At 45.8% G+C, this 18,491-nt stretch overlaps 1 protein-coding gene across 1 annotated transcript; it reads right to left on the reverse strand.

Moving 5' to 3' along the window:
* OASL (2'-5'-oligoadenylate synthetase like) lies at nucleotides 848-17,987 on the reverse strand. The gene is given in 5 exon segments (NM_001031790.1): nucleotides 848-1,090; nucleotides 3,841-4,082; nucleotides 9,783-9,949; nucleotides 11,839-12,118; nucleotides 17,601-17,987. Coding segments are annotated over 5 exon segments (1,047 nt in total). The 5' UTR covers nucleotides 17,763-17,987; the 3' UTR covers nucleotides 848-894.

The following is an 18,491-nucleotide window of genomic DNA, read 5'->3' on the forward strand; positions in this document are numbered from 1 at the left end:
GAGAAATCAACTAATGCATCCTTTTCTTTTGTCTTTTTGCTATTTCTTGGGCCGCTCCGGCGGCATATGGAGGTTCCCAGGCTAGGGGTCTAATCGGAGCTGTGGCCGCCAGCCTACACCAGAGCCACAGCAACGCAGGATCCGAGCCCCATCTGCAACCTACACCACAGCTCACGGCAACGCCTGGATCATTAACCCACTGAGCAAGGGCAGGGACCAAACCCGCAACCTCATGGTTCCTAGTCGGATTCGTTAACCACTGCGCCACGATGGGAACTCCCGCATCCTTTTCTTGATGAGGAAAATGAGACCTAACTTTTAATAGGTTGATTGGAGTAAATCTGATTACATAACGTCCTTTGATAATAATGATACTATTACTTTCCTTAAGTTCTTGGACCATTAGATACTCTTTGTGCATATGTTTTGGGAGTTGAGGGGATTTTTAACACTGCGTCATCCTTGCTCTCCCAGACTTAGCCTATCTTCTCAGTTTCCCCACAGTCCTCACTTTTCAGCGTTGAGAAGCGCAAATGAAATGATTTTTTTTGGGGGGGGGGGTCTTTTTAGGGCTAAAACTGCAGCATATGGAGGTTCCCAGGCTAAGAGTGGAATCCACAGCAACGAGGGCTCTGAGCCGAGTCTTCAACCTACACTACAGCTCATGGCAATTACAGGATCCTTATACCCACTGAGCGAGGCGAGGGATTGAATCTGTGGCCTCATGGATACCAGTCAGATTCGTTTCCTCTGAGCCATGACAGATACTCCAAGAGGCTCAAATGATTAAGCAATAATCTCTAGGACAGCATTGGCGCCCGTGGAAAGAAACAAAGACCACCCAAAAGAGAATGAACAAAGATTATTTATTCCTGAATTGTTATTGCCAGGGAATCAGTCACAGCCTTTGGCTGAGACTCTGAAGCAAGCAGTGTAGTGGGAAGGCTTTATATACCACGGGGGGACTGGGCTCTTGTTGTTATGGCAACAGCACTGTTTCAGGCACTGTCTGGCCCTCTGACTGACTATGTCCCATCTGTAGCCATAGGCCACATTGTAGGTGGGGTCAGCCGGATCCAGGATGATAGGCCTGCAACACAGAGAGAGGGTGCTCAGGTTCTTTCTTGTTTGGAGGCCTACAAGCCAGAAAAAAATATTCCCGGCAATCTTCTGAGCATCTGGAATGTCCAGAGCCCGGGAGGCCTCCAAACATTGCCGGAGAGTTAGAGAATGGAGAGGATTCTAAGAATTCCTTTTAGGGAGAGTGCTTTAGGTATTTGCAAGGAATTTTCAAGGTGTATAGGAAGTGAGACCCCGAAAGGCATGCTGGAACAATACCAGTGGCCCACTTGGGCAGGTGGGCCTCTTACGTTCAGAGCTTTTGTTTTGCTGAGCCAGATACATAAGTGAGCTTGAGGCTAGAGCTGCTGAACTGCTTGGGATAACAGTAACACCACCACCACCACCATTAAACTATGTTTATTGAGGCACTGGATCAGACCCTACATGAATTAACCTATTTTGATCCCTACAACAATTTTTTTTTTTTCTTTTTAGGGCCACACCTGCTGCACATGGAGGTTCCCAGGCTAGGGGTCAAATGTGAGCTGCAGCTGCCAGCCTACACCACAGCCGTAGCAACATGGGATCTGAGTGGTGTCTACGACCTACACCACAGCTCATGGCAATGCCAAATCCTTAACCCACTGAGTGAGGCCAGGGATTGAACCCACATCCTCATGGATCCTAGTCAGCTTCATTTCCACTGAGCCACAACGAGAACTCCACTACAACAATACTATCAGGTAGGAACTATGATGATGATGGCGATAATGATTTTCCCCATTTTACAGATGAGGAAACTGAGGCATGGACCTCTCTAAGTTCTCCCAACCTGAAGATGGCATTCTTACCCATCTCCTCTGCCTCAGCAGAGGAGAGGTTGGGAGTTGGGCTGCCACCAAGCCTCTCTCCTCTAGGTAAATGTTGAATAAATATTTTAAAGAATATTGGTTTGAAGGGGGTCTCAAAGCCTACTTGAGTTGCTTGGGGTAACCACATGCTTTGAATGCCAAGTCCATGATCAAGACCTGGCCCTTGTACTCCAGGGCCTTTTGACTTAGGTGGGAGCTGAGACCTGATCTATGAGACAGAATGTGGTAGCAGGTTATTGATGGGAACTGGGCACTTCAGGCTCCTTATTCTAAACTCCCAACATCCCTGGCTCCATGAACTGGTCCTGCCTGAAGGAGGCAGGGAGCAGGGCCAGGCTGCCCTGTGGGATGGGGTCACCTGACCCACAGTGACCCACCAGATGACCTGACATGAAAGGCCTGTGTCCAGTGATCAGATTGGTTCCCTGTGGAATTTGGACCAGGGATGATGGAGGTTCTTCAACAACTAGGAGTGAAAGAGGAGCCAGGCAGGTGTGGAGAGAGAAGCAGAGGCAATGGGAGGAAAGGGAGAATGTGGGCTGTGAGAGTGAGCAACGGAGAGAGGAATCTCTATGTTTGCCTCAGGACAACAGGATCCTGGTTTTCCAGGCTCAATTTTCTGGGAATCCTTACAATAAATCCTCTTTTCATAAGGACATTGGGTTTTTTGGCTTTGTAAAAAAAGACCAACAGCGGGAGTTCCCATTGTGGTTCAGCAGGTTACAAACCCTACTAGTATCCGTGAGGATGTGGGTTTGATCCCCGGCTTTGCTCGGTGGGTTAAGGATCCAGCATTGCCTTGAGCTGTGGTGTAGGTTGCAGATGTGGTTCAGATCCCATGTTCCTGTGGCTATGGCATAGACCGGCAGCTGTAGCTCCGATTTGACCCATAGTCTGGGAACTTCCATGTGCCACAAGTGTGCCCCTAAAAAGCAAAGCAAGCAAACAAGCAAGCCACATAAGGGAACAATAAACATTCTTGTGATTTTGCTTGCGTTGGCCTAAAGCTTCTAATACAAAGAACTGTCTCAGGCTGGGTTTCCCCAGAAGCAAATCTCAACTGGAGGATTTGAGCACAAGTCATTTGCATGGAAGAAGAGGCTAGGAAGCACCAATGAGGGAGTGGAAAAGGGAGAGAGGGATGGGAAGGATGCCAATAAAGGGTATGAATGGAGGTGGTTACCACTGTGAGCAACTGGGGGTTAGTCCCACTGGGCAGACTATGGGAACTAGTGTAGAACACGTGACCCAGAGAGAGTCCTTGCATCTGAGATGGAAAGGAGTTGGGGTATTTATACACCAACTTCCACCAGTCACTGGGGGAACCTGAAAACCCACAGGCAAAGGGATGTAGGTGCTGACAGTTGGAGGTTGAATCAGCCTTCCCTGCCATGGTTAAGGCCCAGGGGATACACACAGGCACTGGCAGAATATGCTATGATCCTGAATATTTATCTGACATCAACCATAGACTGGATACAGTAGGCCCTTTAGGTATATTTTCTCTGACTCTCCCGATAGTCCTGCATGGTTGGTGCCAATGACTCCTGTATTACAGATGAGGAACGGAGGCTCACAGAAATGAGAAGATGGCAGGACTGGGATTACACTTGGGTCTCCATGATTCTTTCCATGCTGTAGCTAAAAACCACTGAAAGGGGAAAGAGGGTTAAGGTAGGGTGGAGTGCTGGCTAAGAAGCACAAGGAAAAGGCTTATAAACCCTAAGGCCCTGGTGAGTCTGGAAGGTGGCCAACTTGAGGAGTCAACCATGTGGGAGTGAGAAGTCAGCTTTCCTCCTTAATAACATCCCCCCCCACCGCCCCCTCGCCAAAACTCAAGACTTCCTTTCCCTCTGTTCTCTTTCTTTCCTCTTTGATTTGTGATTGGCACGCCATGATCCAGTACCTTTCTTTTTTGAGCTGTTCTCTGACAAAGTCCTCAATGATTGGGTTCTGGAACTTGTAGTAGTTGGTCCAGTAGATACAGAGAGATTGATACTCCTGGAGCAGGCACATCACCGTGACGAGGCCTCTGTCCAAATGGAAACGCTCATGTGCCTTTGTACCCACTTCCCAGGCATAGATGGTCAGTAGCTCGAGGGCATAGAGAGGGGGCAGCTTAGCAATGGGGCACCTGGCTTTCACGTACTGTTGAAAGAGATGGGGAGAGAGAGAGAGCTCAAGATTCCTCATAAGGATGACACTGGACTAGAAACTGGGAAAATCCAAGTTCTTGTACCAGCTCTGCTACCTACTGGCTGTGTAAACTTGGCCAAGTCACTTTCCCTCCCTGGTCCTAAATGGGGTTCTCCACTTTAGAATTAAGCAGGTAGGTTAGTCCAATCAGTTTCAAACTGTGCTTGACATAACTTCTGGGATGGAGTGATGAAGAGGTTCCAAGGAGCAAGTAGGTTGGGCTTGCCATTGGCACCCCAGCCCAAGTGACCCCATTTTAAACTATTTGGCTTTCTGAAAGGTTTCTTTTCAAGAAAAGCCTTCTTAGCTAAAGAGGAAAAAATAGTGTGTTTTGGGAAATTATAGGACTAGGTAATAGCTGAGAATCAAGGTTGCCTCTCTAATGTGTTTCTTCCTTCTCCATTGTATAGTAGCCATGCTGTTTGGGTGGGTTTGACCTGACCCTCAACTCCTGGGTTGGCCCTAATTGCACAAGATCGTCAGTAGGAACCCATTCCTCTAGCCAAGTGATTGGTTAAAGAGAAGCTTTGTGATCTAAGTTGACTCAGTATGAGGCAAGCCTGGTTCTTTTGTTCAATGGTTGAAGGAAGAGAAGTCCTCTCTTGTACATGGATGTGAGGGCAGGAACAGATGTGGCCACTTTGCCACCTTGAGGGAAACCAGCCTGACGACCTAGCTGACATATCAAGTTGAGAGAAACTGAGAATATTATAGAGAAACAGAGCTGGAGCCTTCACTCTTATGGGTTTTCACACGTGAGCTGATAATTCTCTTTATCGGTTAAGCCAGTTTGAGTTGGTTTTTCTGTTTTTCTGTTACTTGTAAAAGAAAACATCTTATTAGATATCGGTCACTTCCTGTCTAAAGAACTTCTCTAGTATCAAACTAGGAAATGGAAATTTCTGTCACATATCCAGCTATTCGGTTTCTGGAATCAAAATTGACATCTTGTCTTGTGGCCATTATAAGTAAATATCATATCACACCCACAATTGAAGGGACAAAAACCCCCTTTGACCTTGAAACAAACAGAAACAGGGTCATCTTGTCCAGTTCTAGTCCCCCAGCAAAAATGAAAACTTGAGCCTTTCCTATAAGTTATTTACTCACTGGCAAAAACAACTTTATCCTGGACTTTAAAATGTTTTTGTTTTTGTTCTAGGGGACTATGCCTGTGGCATGTGGAAGTTCCCCAGCAAGGGACTGCACCTGTGCCACAGCAGTGACCCAAGCCACAACAGTGACAATGCCAGTTCCTTAACCCGCTGCCCCAAGGGAATTCTTGACGCTGCACTTGTGAATGGCCTCTTGAGTCAGGGTTCATTAGTGAGAGACTCAGCACTCCCTGACAAGGAAATTGTAAATCCTATCTCTAATACACATGTTCAGATTTTCATATTTCACTGCTGCTGCAGTGACAACACCAAATCCTTAACCTGCTGCGCCACAAGGGAACTCCAAAATGTTTTTAATTGAATTCAAAGAGATTTTACTAGTGTGATTCTTAAAACTTATATGATAAAGAAAATGCAGAATGCCTAAAATCATAAGATGTAAGCTTGAGGGAAAATGAGTCGTTCATTTCTTTTAGGAGCTTTGATAGCATATTTAATGGTGCACAGAAAAGAACAAAGCAGAAGGAAAGATTTATGTTCCTTTCCAGGGCTGATGCTCAGTGATGCTCTGATTTCTTCATGTTTTGGATTTCTCTGACTTTTGCAAAATAGCACTATGTTGTGACCTTTCTAGATATGACAAGCATGTGAGAAATTTGCTATTTTTCCACTATCAACTGAGACAAACTGTAAACATAGTAATCCTGATAATCGCTTTTTCTTTGAACACCTATTTTTTAAAATTGGATGAAGCCTTTCCTTCTGCAGTCTGATTCCCTTGTAAATTCTCTGCAAGTTCTTATTTAGTAAATGATTTTTTTTTTTTTTTTTAGCCGCACCCATGGCATGCAGAAGTTCCTGGTCCAGGGATTGAACCACAGCAGTGACCCACACTATAGCAGTGACAACGCCAGATTCTTAACCCGCTGAGTGACCAGGGAACTCCAATAAATTATTTTTGTCTCTCAGTTTCTTTTTCCTGTTTTAGGTCCCACTGAGACTGTTCTGGGGACTTACCTCCAAAGCTTGTCAATCGTGTTGTCAGACACGCCTCCTTTTTAACACCAAGGCTGAATCTTGAATGCAATAGCTTTTATTCTTCTGACATTTCTCTCCTCCCTCCCCACCTCTACTCTATTTTTTCTTTTTTTTCTTTTTTTTTTAAGGGCCACACCCAAGGCATATGGAAGTTTCCAGGCTAGGCATCGAATTAGATCTGCAGCTGCCGGCCTACACCAGAGCAATGCCAGATCCAAGCTGTGCCTGGGTCTTATACCACAGCTCACTACAATGCCAGATCCCTAACTCACTGAGTGAGGCCAGGGATCAAACCTGCATTCTCATGGATGCTAGTAGGTTTTGTAACGCACTGAACCACAACAGGAACTCCAGGTCATAAAATATTCTTGAACCATGATAATAAATAACAACTCCTAGGATGTTACAAAGTCTCCAGATAAAAATGAACTATTAACCTTTTTAGCATTACAAGACTGCTTTAACATATTATATAGTGAACTCTTAGTGTCCTTAAATTTTTTTTTTTTTTTTTGTCTTTTTGCCATTTCTTGGGCGGCTCCCACGGCACATGGGAGGTTCCCATGCTAGGGGTTGAATAGGAGCTGTAGCTGCGGGCCTATGCCAGAGCCACAGCAACGCGGGATCTGAGCCACGTCTGCGACCTACAGCACAGCTCACGGTAACGCCGGATCGTTAACCCACTGAGTGAGGCCATGGATCGAACCCGAGACCTCATGGTTCCCAGTCAGATTCGTTAACCACTGCGCCAAGACGGGAACTCCCTTAGTGTCCTTAAATATTGATGAACACATCTTAACACTTAGCTAAATAAAAGTCCTCAAATAAAAGAAAAATCAAGTTGGAGTTCCCATTGTGGCACAGCAGAAATGAATCTGACCAGGAACCACGAAGTTGCGGGTTTGATCCCTGGCCTCGCTCAGTGGGTTAAGGATCTGGTGTTGCTGTGAGCTGTGGTATAGGTTGCAGACATGGCTCGGATCTGGCGTTGCTGTGGCTGGGATGTAGGCCGGCAGCTGCAGCTGTGATTATACCCCTAGCCTGGGAACCTCCATATGTGGCGGGTACAGCCCTAAAAAGGAAAAAAAAAAAAAAAATCAAACTAATACCAAATCAAAAAAACTGTTTCAGGAGTTCCCATCGTGGCTCAGTGGTAATGAACCTGACTAGTATCCATGAGGATGCAGGTTCCATTCCTGGCCTCGCTCAGTGGGTTAAGGATCTGGTGTTGCTGTGAGCTGTGGTGTAGATTGCAGACATGGCTCATATCCCACGTTGCTGTGGCTGTGGTGCAAACCAGCAGCTGCAGCTCTGTTTTGACCCCTACCCTGGGAACCTCCATATGCAATGGGTACAGCCCTAAAAAGACAAAAAACAAAACAAAACTGTTTCAAAAAACTGTATAAGGTTAAATTCTTGTCTTGGGGCAGATACTTGAACAATGGAAGGACCATAGAAGTAAAGTTGATATGTTGTTCTGTGGACATTATCAATAAATGTGCATATCATATTCATGAAGAAAATTGTTTGTACCCTTAGACAGACAAATAGATCACGTTGTTGAGTTCTAGTTTTTCAAATCCACAAAACCTTGGATCATTAAGTAACTGACCAAAAAAAAAACAATTTCATTCCTGACTTCGGTGATGTTAATATCCGAAGATACAGCACAACCTTGGTTTAGGTGATAATCATGTAAGAAAACAGTTGTTTTTCCACCATAAACATACTAACTAACTGTAAACCAACTTTGGTAATATTCTGATTTTTTGCTTGTTTTTGGCCGTCCCGAGGCATATGGAGTTCCCAGGCCAGGGATCAGATCAGAGCAGCAATTGTGACCTAAGCCAAAGCTACGGCAACAGGGGATCCTTAACCCACTCATGGTGCCCAGCCAGGGATTGAACCTGAGTCCCAGTGCTCCTAAGATGCCACTGATCCCATTGTGCCACAGCAGGAACTCCAGTAATATTCTGATTTTTATCTTTAAGCATTTTTTTTTTTTTAATGGGCTGGTTGCTCTAAAGTCTTTTTTTTTTTTTTTGTCTTTTTGCCATTTCTAGGGCCGCTCCTATAGCATATAGAGGTTCCCAGCTAGGGGTCTCATCAGAGCTGTAGCCGTCTGCCTATGCCACAGCCACAGCAACGCGGGATCGGAGCCGCTTCTGTGACTTACACCACAGCTCACGGCAACGCCGGATCCTTAACCTACTGAGCAAGGCCAGGGATCCAACCTGCAACCTCATGGTTCCTAGTCAGATTGGTTAACCACTGAGCCACGACAGGAACTCCTCTCTCTAAATTCTGACTCTCACCATTTTTTTCTAAAAGAGGAGTTTCTATTGTGGCTCAGTGGTAATGAACCCGACTAGTATCCATGAGGATTCGGGTTTGATCCCTGGCCTCACTCAATGGGTTAAGGATCCAGTGTTGCCATGAGCTGTGGTGTAGACTGGCAACTGCATCTCCAATTAGACCCCTAGTCTGGGAGCTTCCATATGCCCCTGGTCCGGCCCTAAAAAGACCAAAAAAAAAAAAAAAAAAAAGAGAGAGAGAGAATTTTTGAAAAGTATTTTAAAAATAAAATAATTAAGAACACATCTTTTCTTTCTAATTTTGTGTTTGTTTCTGAGTCTTCTTTTGAGAAGATGACTCTGTTCCTCGGGTATTTTGAAATACACCCAGAACCATGCAGACTACATATGTGAAATCTAAAAAGTAGCTGTTGGAGTTCCCACCATGGCACAGTAGGTTAGGAACCTGACCTCAGTGACTTGGGTAGCTGCAGAGGTGTGGGTTTGATCCCTGGCCTGATGCAGTGGGTTAAAGGATCCGGTGTTGCCACAGCTGTGGTGTAGGTCTTGACTGTGGCTCAGATTCAGTCCCTGGCCTGGGAACTTCCATACGCTGCAAGTGTGGCCATAAAATTTTTAAAAATAAATAAAATATCATTGTACAACTACAAATGTAACAAATTCATTGAGTAATAAAATAAAACAAAATAAAAATAAATAAATGAATAAATAAAATAAAAGGCTATTGTGGATGTATTCGCTCAGTAATGATCATAATACTGGGGAACTCAATCATTTGGAGGAGGAATTGGTGCAGGGTGGAATTAAACCAATCTTTCCTCTTGATAGTCCCTAATCAGCTGAGATTAATGTACAGAGAGCCCAGAAGTGGACGTAGCCAGCACTGGACTGTAGCTAGACATTGAAAGCATTTGTTCTTTGAGATACTGTATATTCCTTATTTTTCTCCTTCTTTCTCTGTTTCCTTCTCCTCTCCCTCCTATTCCTCCTCCTTCATTTCCATTTTCTTCTAAGTTTCACTTTATGTTACAAAAGACTAGCTTTCCCTCCCACCCACCTTCCTCGCCCTGCCCTTGGTGGTGCTGCCCCATGTGGTTTCCTGAGATGACAGAGCTGGCTCCTGGCTTTTCTTCCCCTCCCTCCCTGTCCTTCTGCTCCTACTCCCATCCCAGCAGCCTCCTCACCTTCAGGTACCAGTGTTTTACCAGTCGCAGGAGGCTCTTCAGCTTGGCTGGCCGGTGTTTCACAAAGCTTCTCTGTAACTTGGCGAAGGATGGGGAGAAATTTCCAGGCGGCTTGCGGGCCTCAATCAGATCCACATAGACCTCTGCGGAGGGCCCACCATGGGGAACTAAAGGCCCAGAGGAGAAAGGAGGCAAAGGGAATGAGCAGAGTGGCAGCTTAGAAAGCCCCAGGTTGCTAAGGAGTCTGTCAGGAACAGCCTGTTAGTTCATTGGAGAATCTCTCTGGGGAAATCTGGGACCACAGAGCTGAAGAGACTAAAGATTTGCCTTCCCCATTGTCCTTCTGGAGAATGAAAATTGAGTCTTCCAGGAGTTCCCGCTGTGCCTCAGCAGTAATGAACCCAAGTAGTATTCATGACGATGCAGGTTTGATCCCTGGCCCTTGCTCATTGGGTTAAGGATCTGGCGTTGCTTCGGCTCACGTCAACCCCTAGCCTGGGAACGTCCATGTGCCACGGGTGCTGCCCTAAAAAGCAATTAAAAAAAAAAAAGTCTTCTAGAAACAGACTCAGAGGCATAGAGAACAGACTTGTGGTTTTGTGGTTGCCTGGTGAGGGGCACAGGTGGTAGTGAGTAGATTGGGAGTTTGGGATTAGCAGATGCAAACTATTATACATAGGATGGATAAACAACAAGGTCTTAATGTATAGCACAAGGAACGAGATTCAATATTGTGTGATAAACTATAATGGAAAATAATATGAAAAAAATGTACATAGACTTCTTTTGAAATTTGTTTAAAATCATAGTTGATTTACAATGTTGTGCCAGTTTCTGCTGTGCAGCAAAGTGATCCAGTCATACATATATATACATTCTTTTTCTCGTGTCATCTTCCATCATGGTCTATCCTGAGAGATTGGATATAGTTCCCTGTGCTGTACAGTAGCACCTCATGGCTTATCCATTCTAAATGTAATTATTTGCAGAAAAAGAATGTATACATGTGTATAACTGAAACACTTTGCTATATAGTAGAAATTAACACAACATTGTACATTAAACTATACCTCAATAAAATAAATTTTTAAAGTAGTTTTTCTATTCTTCAGGCCACTGAAGGACTGCTGTCTTCTCTGGATGTGCCTGATACTCTCAGTTCCCCTTAATATCTGTTTTGTATCTCTTCCTCGGCGATTATCTGAAGCTTCAACCACCATAGGGGAGAATCAGTTCCTTGTAAGAAAGCTGGGCTCAGAGAGCATGTTTGCTGAAGGGTGGGGCGGGCATCCCTACCACCAAAGCATCCCATTGTCTCTTTCTGGCCCAGAGGGGATCCCATTTCTGACCCTTTCACCACAGAGCAACTCCCAGCAATAGCTCTAGTTAAGAGGAGCTGGCACAAAAGATGAAAGCCATATCATTTGGGCTTGTATGTAGCTGGTACTGTTGACTAGTGTGTGTGAGTCATTCCTGGGGGCAGCAGCTCTCAGCCAATGGCTGATGCAAAGCTGGTGGATGAAACACTCTGATATCCCACTGGGAGATGGTTGAGATGTAGTCTGCCCTTTCTACCAGAGTTCTCCAGGGGCACAAGCCCAGTTGTTCACAATGCTGACTTGCTTAGGATGCACCTTGTAATGCTCATCCCCTTCAGCTTCACTCCCCTTCTTTCCTACCTTCCTTTCCTGGGACTGCTTAGCCTCAAACCCCTGTCCCGGGTTCTGCTTCCAGGAAAGCCCAGACAATGACAGTCCCCTGCCTCCATATTAAGTGTTCCAGAAGCAGCTGGGGTTGTTCTCTTTCACTTTCATGGGTCTCATCTCCTCTCCAACCATATATTTTTATCTGCATGATTCTTCGATAAATCTGTTTCCAAGTTGAGCTGTGAGGCAGCCTGAGTTGGGTCAGACCCAGGCACTGCAGTTACCCAGCACCCAGCATGGGACATGGGTTGACCAGAAGAATGGATGTGTTTGCATATGGCCACAAAGGAGAAGTGAGGAGCTGGGGGGAGGCCAGCCATATGAGTTGGGTGGGGTTCCCCTCCCCTTACCCAGGTCCCTGTAGGCAGGCATGATGGTGAAAGTGATGGGCCCTTCCAAATTCTTGGTCCAGATGGTGAAGGCGATGGCACGGAAGACTTCCTCGACCAACCACACGTCCTTCAGATCAAAGGCCAGCAGGCCCTGGCAAGAGCATAGTGTCTTAGAGAGCTGGTCCAGCATGTTATCGAGGTCCTCGGTTTCCCGGAAGCTGCGGAAACAGCTCAGAAATGCCACCAGCTCCACCTCTGTGCTGTCACGGAGCACCGTGCCGTTCCCGAAGGAGCCCACCTGTGGAACAGAGTCCTGTTACCCAGAGGCTACTGACTGTACCAGACAATCGCTGAGACTATTTACATAGATTATCCCTTTTAATGCTTGCTACCCCCACCCAGGATGCGTAGGTGGCACTGACCAGAAAAGAAGGAAGGAAGGAAGAGAAAGGAAGACAGAAGACCAGGGTTCTTGGTCTTCCTTAATCGACAGAAATTGGTAAGAAGCCAGACAAGAAATTCAGGCCAAGCTCTACTGGGGGTCCTTGCTGCAGCAGGGAGGAGTGAAAATAAGCAAGTTTCCCTTGCTGACTGACTTGCTCCAGGAGGCAAGGGAGAGCTCATTCCTTACATGTTGTGAGGGTAGGGGTGTGTCTGGGGTGGCTTAGGTTATTTGCCCACCTCCTTGCTGGTGTTATGTGCAGGGGGCATGCATAGTACCCTGCTTTTGCTCTCAGCTCCTCAGAAGTGGCAATTGGTTTTCTAGTCTTTTAGTATCTTGTTGCCCATAATTTGCCCCAGTTGCACATGAATGAAGTTATTTTTAGTCCCTTATAGTTTCTTTGTATTTTGTTGATGGAGGAGATGCAACTGCAGCCACTGCAGCAAAGGGTCCCAGGTCCTAGGTCTCAGCCTATCTCACTAACATCTCCTCTTTCCAGGGGAGAAAATGGAGCTCCAATTTGAGCCCTAGCCTGGGAACCTCCATATGCCATGGGTGTGGCCCTAAAAAGAAAAAAGAAAGAGAGAAAGGGAAGGAAGGAAGGAAGGAAGGAAGGAAGGAAGGAAGGAAGGAAGGAAGGAGAAAGAAAGAAAGAAAGAAAGAAAGAAAGAAAGAAAGAAAGAAAGAAAGAAAGAAAGAAAGAAAGAAAGGAAGGAAGGAAGGAAGGAAGGAAGGAAGGAAGGAAGGAAGAAAGGAAGGAAGGAAGGAAGGAAGGAAGGAAGGAAGGAAGGAAGGAAGGAAGGAAGAAGAAAGAAAGAAAGAAAGAAAGAAAGAAAGAAAGAAAGAAAGGAAGGAAGGAAGGAAGGAAGGAAGGAAGGAAGGAAGGAAGGAAGGAAGGAAGAAAAAGAAAAGAAGGAAGGAAGGAAGAGAAAGGAAGACAGAAAAGATAACGTGTGCCTAGGGCTCGGCAAGGTGCCTGGCACACAGGAAGCCAGCAATCCATCTCTCCTCCTCTTCTTTCTCTAGTTGACTTAGGTCATCTCTTCCGCTGCTTGGGGGTTCAGCTTCCCTATCTGAAGGAAGAGAGCCTGAGCTGGGTGATTTTGAAGAGGTCTTTTGGATGTTCTCAGAGTCTAGACTTGCTCTCCAGTCCTGTCGCCTCTAGTATACGGAGGCGCCCAGCTCTCTGAACTCTCTTTCTCACTCCAGGTCGGAGGTGGAATCACCAGTGATGCGTCAGACCTCAGATCGGCTACCTCTGCTGGTGGGTAGAGTCATTGCACACTGATGATAACCCAGCTGCCAAGTTGAGCCCTCGCAGTGTCTGGCACTACTGAAAGCCCTTTATACACACGATACCTTTTAATCCTCCTTTCCTCTGACTGGGGTGGGGGTGGTGGGTTGTGGTTGCATAATTAGTCCCATTGTACAGCTGAGAAGAGGGAAGTAGTCAGGGGTTAATTGGCTTGCCATGGACTCATAGCCATTAGTCATAGACACAGAGGTGTCAAAACACAAATCTATTTGCCAGAACACAAGATGTGGTTCTTCTACTCCTTTCGACCCCATGAGTCAAATCTATTTGCCAGGCCTTGCTTCTGTGGGGGAGCCTGCCATTTTTCCCCCCTCTTCCTTTTCCATTTTCTTTCTCCTCCTGAACTTTAACTCAGCATTTCTGCCCCATGTGAGAGGGTGGCTGATGACACTGTCTGTGGATGAAGAGCACATCTCCCTGAAGGCTATGCCATGCTGCCCTTCCCAGTGTTCCCAGTGGTAAGATACAGGCAGAGAGGGAAGAGCGTTCTAAAACAGGCTTCATGACTTGCTTCAGTTCAAACCTATTTAAACCCAAGGACAAGCATTCACTCATTTGGATCAGCACAGTTCACCAGATTTTGAGAGGTGGGGGGAGGGTTTGGAGCCCTAACAAAGCTTCACTTTCTCATTGGCCACTGCTCTTTGGGTGTCTATATTATTGATTGGTTTCAAAGTTGGAGAAGGGGCCATGTGTCTGCAGGCAGGATTTGAGGCTGGGTTAATACCACTTCCTGCTGTTAAAACTCATTCTGAGGCATCCCCCCCATTCTGTCCACTTTATTTTCAGGGTTATCAGTGGTGTCTGTATGAGTCATACTTGTGCCCTGAGTCCAAAAGAAGCTTGGGTAGGAGTTTATAAGGATGCTTTTGTTTTTGAGCATTGACTAATCATTTAGCCTGCATCACCCCATTTGCTTGATGAGGGTAAGAATATGATGATGACTGATGATGATGATGTGGCCCCAATTTCACATGAGAAGACCAAGGGTTTTAGAGAGAAGATGATAAGTCTAAGGTCACACAGCTGATAAGGAAAGAAGCCAAGAGTCAAACCTACATCTGATGTCAACATTTATGGCTTCTCACTTCTAAATCATATGGCTTTAGGCTCCAGGTGCTTGGGACGGGAGTAAAGAAGCAATGCAGGCCTGAAGCTTCTAGATCTTCCGCAAGTGGCTGCCCATAAAGGCAGAACTAGAGCTCTGAGCTGGGAGTCTGGAGTCCCAGTGCTAGTCCTACCTTTGCCACCAGCTTGCTATGTGAACATAGGAAGTCTTTCACCCTCTCTGTGCCTCAGTTTCCTTAGTGCCAACACGAAGGATTGGCTAAGACTGTCTGCCTCCAGGCCTTTTGTGTTGGGAAGCTGGAGCTGGTGTATTAAATTAAGAATATGTAGGAGTTCCTGTTGTAGCTCAGCAGTAACAAACCCAACTAGTATCCATGAGGACTCAGGTTTGATCCCTGGCCCCGCTTAGTGGGTTAAGGAGCCTACACCGTTGCCATGAGCTGTGGTGTAGGTCACAGAAGCAGACTTGGCTTGGATCCTGCATTGCTATGGCTGTGGCTGTGGCCCACAACTGCAGTTCTGATTTGACCCCTAGCCTGGGAACCTGGGAACTTCCATATGCCCAGGGTGCGGTCCTAAAAAGCAAAAAAAAAAAAAAAAAAAAAAAAAAAAAAATGCAGTTTGTTTGTTTGTTTTAATGGCAGCAGTCACAGCATATGGAAGATATGGAAGTTCCCAGGGCAATGACTGAATCCAAGCTTCAGCTTTGAACTGTGCTGCAGCTGCAGCAATGCTGGCTCCTTTAAGCCACTGCACCGGGTGGGGACATTGAATCTGCACCTCCACAGCAACCTGAACCACTGCATTGGGATTCCTGACCCACTGCACCACAGAGAAAATTCCAAGAATATGTATATTTTGACCTGCCACCCACACAGGATTGGCAGGTAGCTCCCTCAACATCCAGATTCCCTCTGTGGGCAAATGAAGCTGCTGGGGTCGTACAGTTTCAAAACACCCACACAAAGGAAGGAGAGGCATTGGATTGATTACTCACAGGTCCTAGAATCAAGGGGTCTCAGTGAGCCCCAGGAGGGGGCAGTCCTCCGTCCCGGGCCACTAATCAGCAGGAGATGGAGCAAGGAGGCAAATGCCAAGTACTTCTAAGGTGATTGGGGCAGAGTTTCCTCACTTCATGGGCTTAACCGTAAGTGGTTATTTTATTTTATTTTTTTATTTTTGGCTTTTTAGGGCCGAACTGTGGCATATGGAGGTACCCAGGCTAGGATCTACTCAGAGCTACAGCTGCTGGCCTATGCCACAGCTATAGCAATGCCAGATCTGAGTGGCGTCTGCGACCCACGCCACAGCTCATGACCACGCCGGATCCTTAACCCACTGAGGAAGGCCAGGGATTGAACCTGCAACCTCATGGTTCCTAGTCGGATTTGTTTCCACTGCGCTATGATGGGAACTCCTCTAAGTGGTTATTTTAAAAAGTTCCCCCAGGAAAAGCAAGGCAGGAATTTGTGTGGGCATCCTAAACTCAAGTTGTCTAAATGTCCGGACTTATCTAAATGTCCAGGCTCTGGTGTGAGCAGGGTCATCATACTGTAAAATGCCTTGGCAGCAACTCAGGAAAAAAAAAAAAAAAGTTTTCCCCAGAAGCTGTTTTTCTCAGGAGTTCTGTTGTGGCTTAAGCAGAAATGAATCTGACTAGTATCCATGAGGACTCGGGTTCGATTCCTGTCCTCACTCAGTGGGTTAAGGATCCGAGCTGTGGTGTAGTTTGCAGACACAGCTCGAATCCCGAGTTGCTGTGACTGTGGCATAGGCCAGCAGCTACAGCTCCAATTTGACCCCTAGCCTGGGAACCTCCATATGCCGCAGGTGTGGCCCTAAAAAGACAAAAAAAAAAAAAAAAAGTTGTTTTTCTCAAGTTCCCATCATGGTGCTGCGGGTTAAAGGATCTAGTTTTGCTGCAGCTATGGCTCAGATTTACTCTCCGGCCCAGACATGTCCAGATGCCACAGGTGTGGCCACAAAAAAAAATTTTTTTAAGTGTTTTTCTCATCACACCTTTCTTGTTTTGACCCTCTTGAATTATGGCCCTAGCAGGGATAGTGGGTGACATGAGGCAGCTAGAGGAAGGGCTTGGAAGAAAAAAGTCTCAGTGCAGGCAGCCTGGAATAGAGTAAGATAGATCCTGGTTCAAATCCCAGCTCCATCACTAGCTGTGTGATCTTGGTCAGGTAACCTCAGTTCTCTGAGCTTCCATTAAAAACAAAAAAACAAACAAACAAACAAAAAAACCTTTTCATTATCAAAAATTTAAAACGTAAAAAAATAGAGAATACAATGAAAACTCATATATATAGTCAGATTCAACGGGTCTAAACTTTTTGCCACATTTGCTTCAATGGAGCCACTTTAAATTTCAGACACTAAAGAACATTGTCCCTAAATACTTTAGTATTTCTGTCCAACAAAAGAGAACATTTCCACCATAACCACAAAAGTCTTACATCCTAAAAAAACAATTAATTCCCTTATACATAATATCTAATACATGCCTCATATTGACATTTCCCCAGTTGTCCCCAAATTATATTTTATAGATGGCTCATTCACACTAAGAGCCAATCAGAGACATTGCATTACATTCGGTCATTATGAAATTTAAATCACTGAATTCCAATTTTGCTCATCTGTAAAATGGGAAAAGAATAGTACAAACCTTGCAGGGTGCACAAACTAGAGCTATAACATGTTAAAGGGTTAGCCTAGGGCCTCCAAAAAAGTAAACTATTATTATGAGCTTCTTTACTCGACTTGCTCTGCTCAAGGCAGCAGTTTGTTTGTTGGGGTGCCAGCAGCTAGGTGGAATGACTTCAGGTGTCAGTAGCATGGGCTGGGAATAATGAAGCAAGAGGTTCCCCAGTATCCCCAGGGACTAGGACCCTCATGCTGGGTTTTCCCCAGACCTGGCCTGGGTATGGAGGGGATCAGTCTCACCTCTAGCACCTGCACATTCTTCCCAGGGAAGCACTGTTGCCACAGGAACTTCTTCACGGTCCTCACAGCCTCCAGCACTTCTTCTTTACACTCCTTGTGGGGATGCAGGCATTTAGCCACGAAGGTGTCTAGCTTGGAAGCTGGGGTGTAAAATAGCTCCATCTGTCTCAAGAGCACCGCTTTTGGATGGAAATCTAGTCACACACCTACCCAGCTCCTGGCACACGCACACTTCTTGAAGAGGGCTCCCCTGCTGACCTCCAGCACCTTCTGGAATAAAGGACCAAAGTGGAGAGGAAAACAGGGGTGCCTGGCTGGCCTGGGACACCTCTCCTTGGAAGCTGTTCTCTGCAGCAGGGGCACAGTGAACTGAGTTGAACCTGTAAGGCCAGGCCCTCCTTAAGGTGTGGCTTTCAATCATTCTGCTGTAGGTTTCATTTCTCAACTTTTAGTTTCCCTTCTACAGCTTGGAAACTGAAATTGGCTTTGAAAATGGCCCTGGAAGAGGCAACTCCCCCATTACATGGGAGTTGGTTGGTATCCACCAATCCAGTCGCCTCACCTTGTCATACACAACTGGCTGAGAAAGAGAAAAGACTTGCTTAACTTCCAACAGTGGAAATTCTAGTCTCACCTAGAACAAACTCTGGAAATCCACTCTGCCCTCTGCCAGACTCTTAACCTCTCTGATCCTCCCATAAATAACTCTTCAAATGGGTTTAATAACAATACCTACCCCATAGGTTGTTGTGAGGATTCAATATGAGAAAGAATGTTTAGCAGAGAAAGTCTTAAGTAAATGCAAGTATACTTATTTGTTCACTAAACATCTAGTGAGTGCCTGCTAGGTGCCAGACACTGTACTAAGAAGACAAAATAAGATGTGATTCC

This window comes from Sus scrofa, chromosome 14, assembly GCF_000003025.6.
Source record: "Sus scrofa isolate TJ Tabasco breed Duroc chromosome 14, Sscrofa11.1, whole genome shotgun sequence".
NCBI classification, from domain to species: Eukaryota; Metazoa; Chordata; class Mammalia; order Artiodactyla; family Suidae; genus Sus; species Sus scrofa.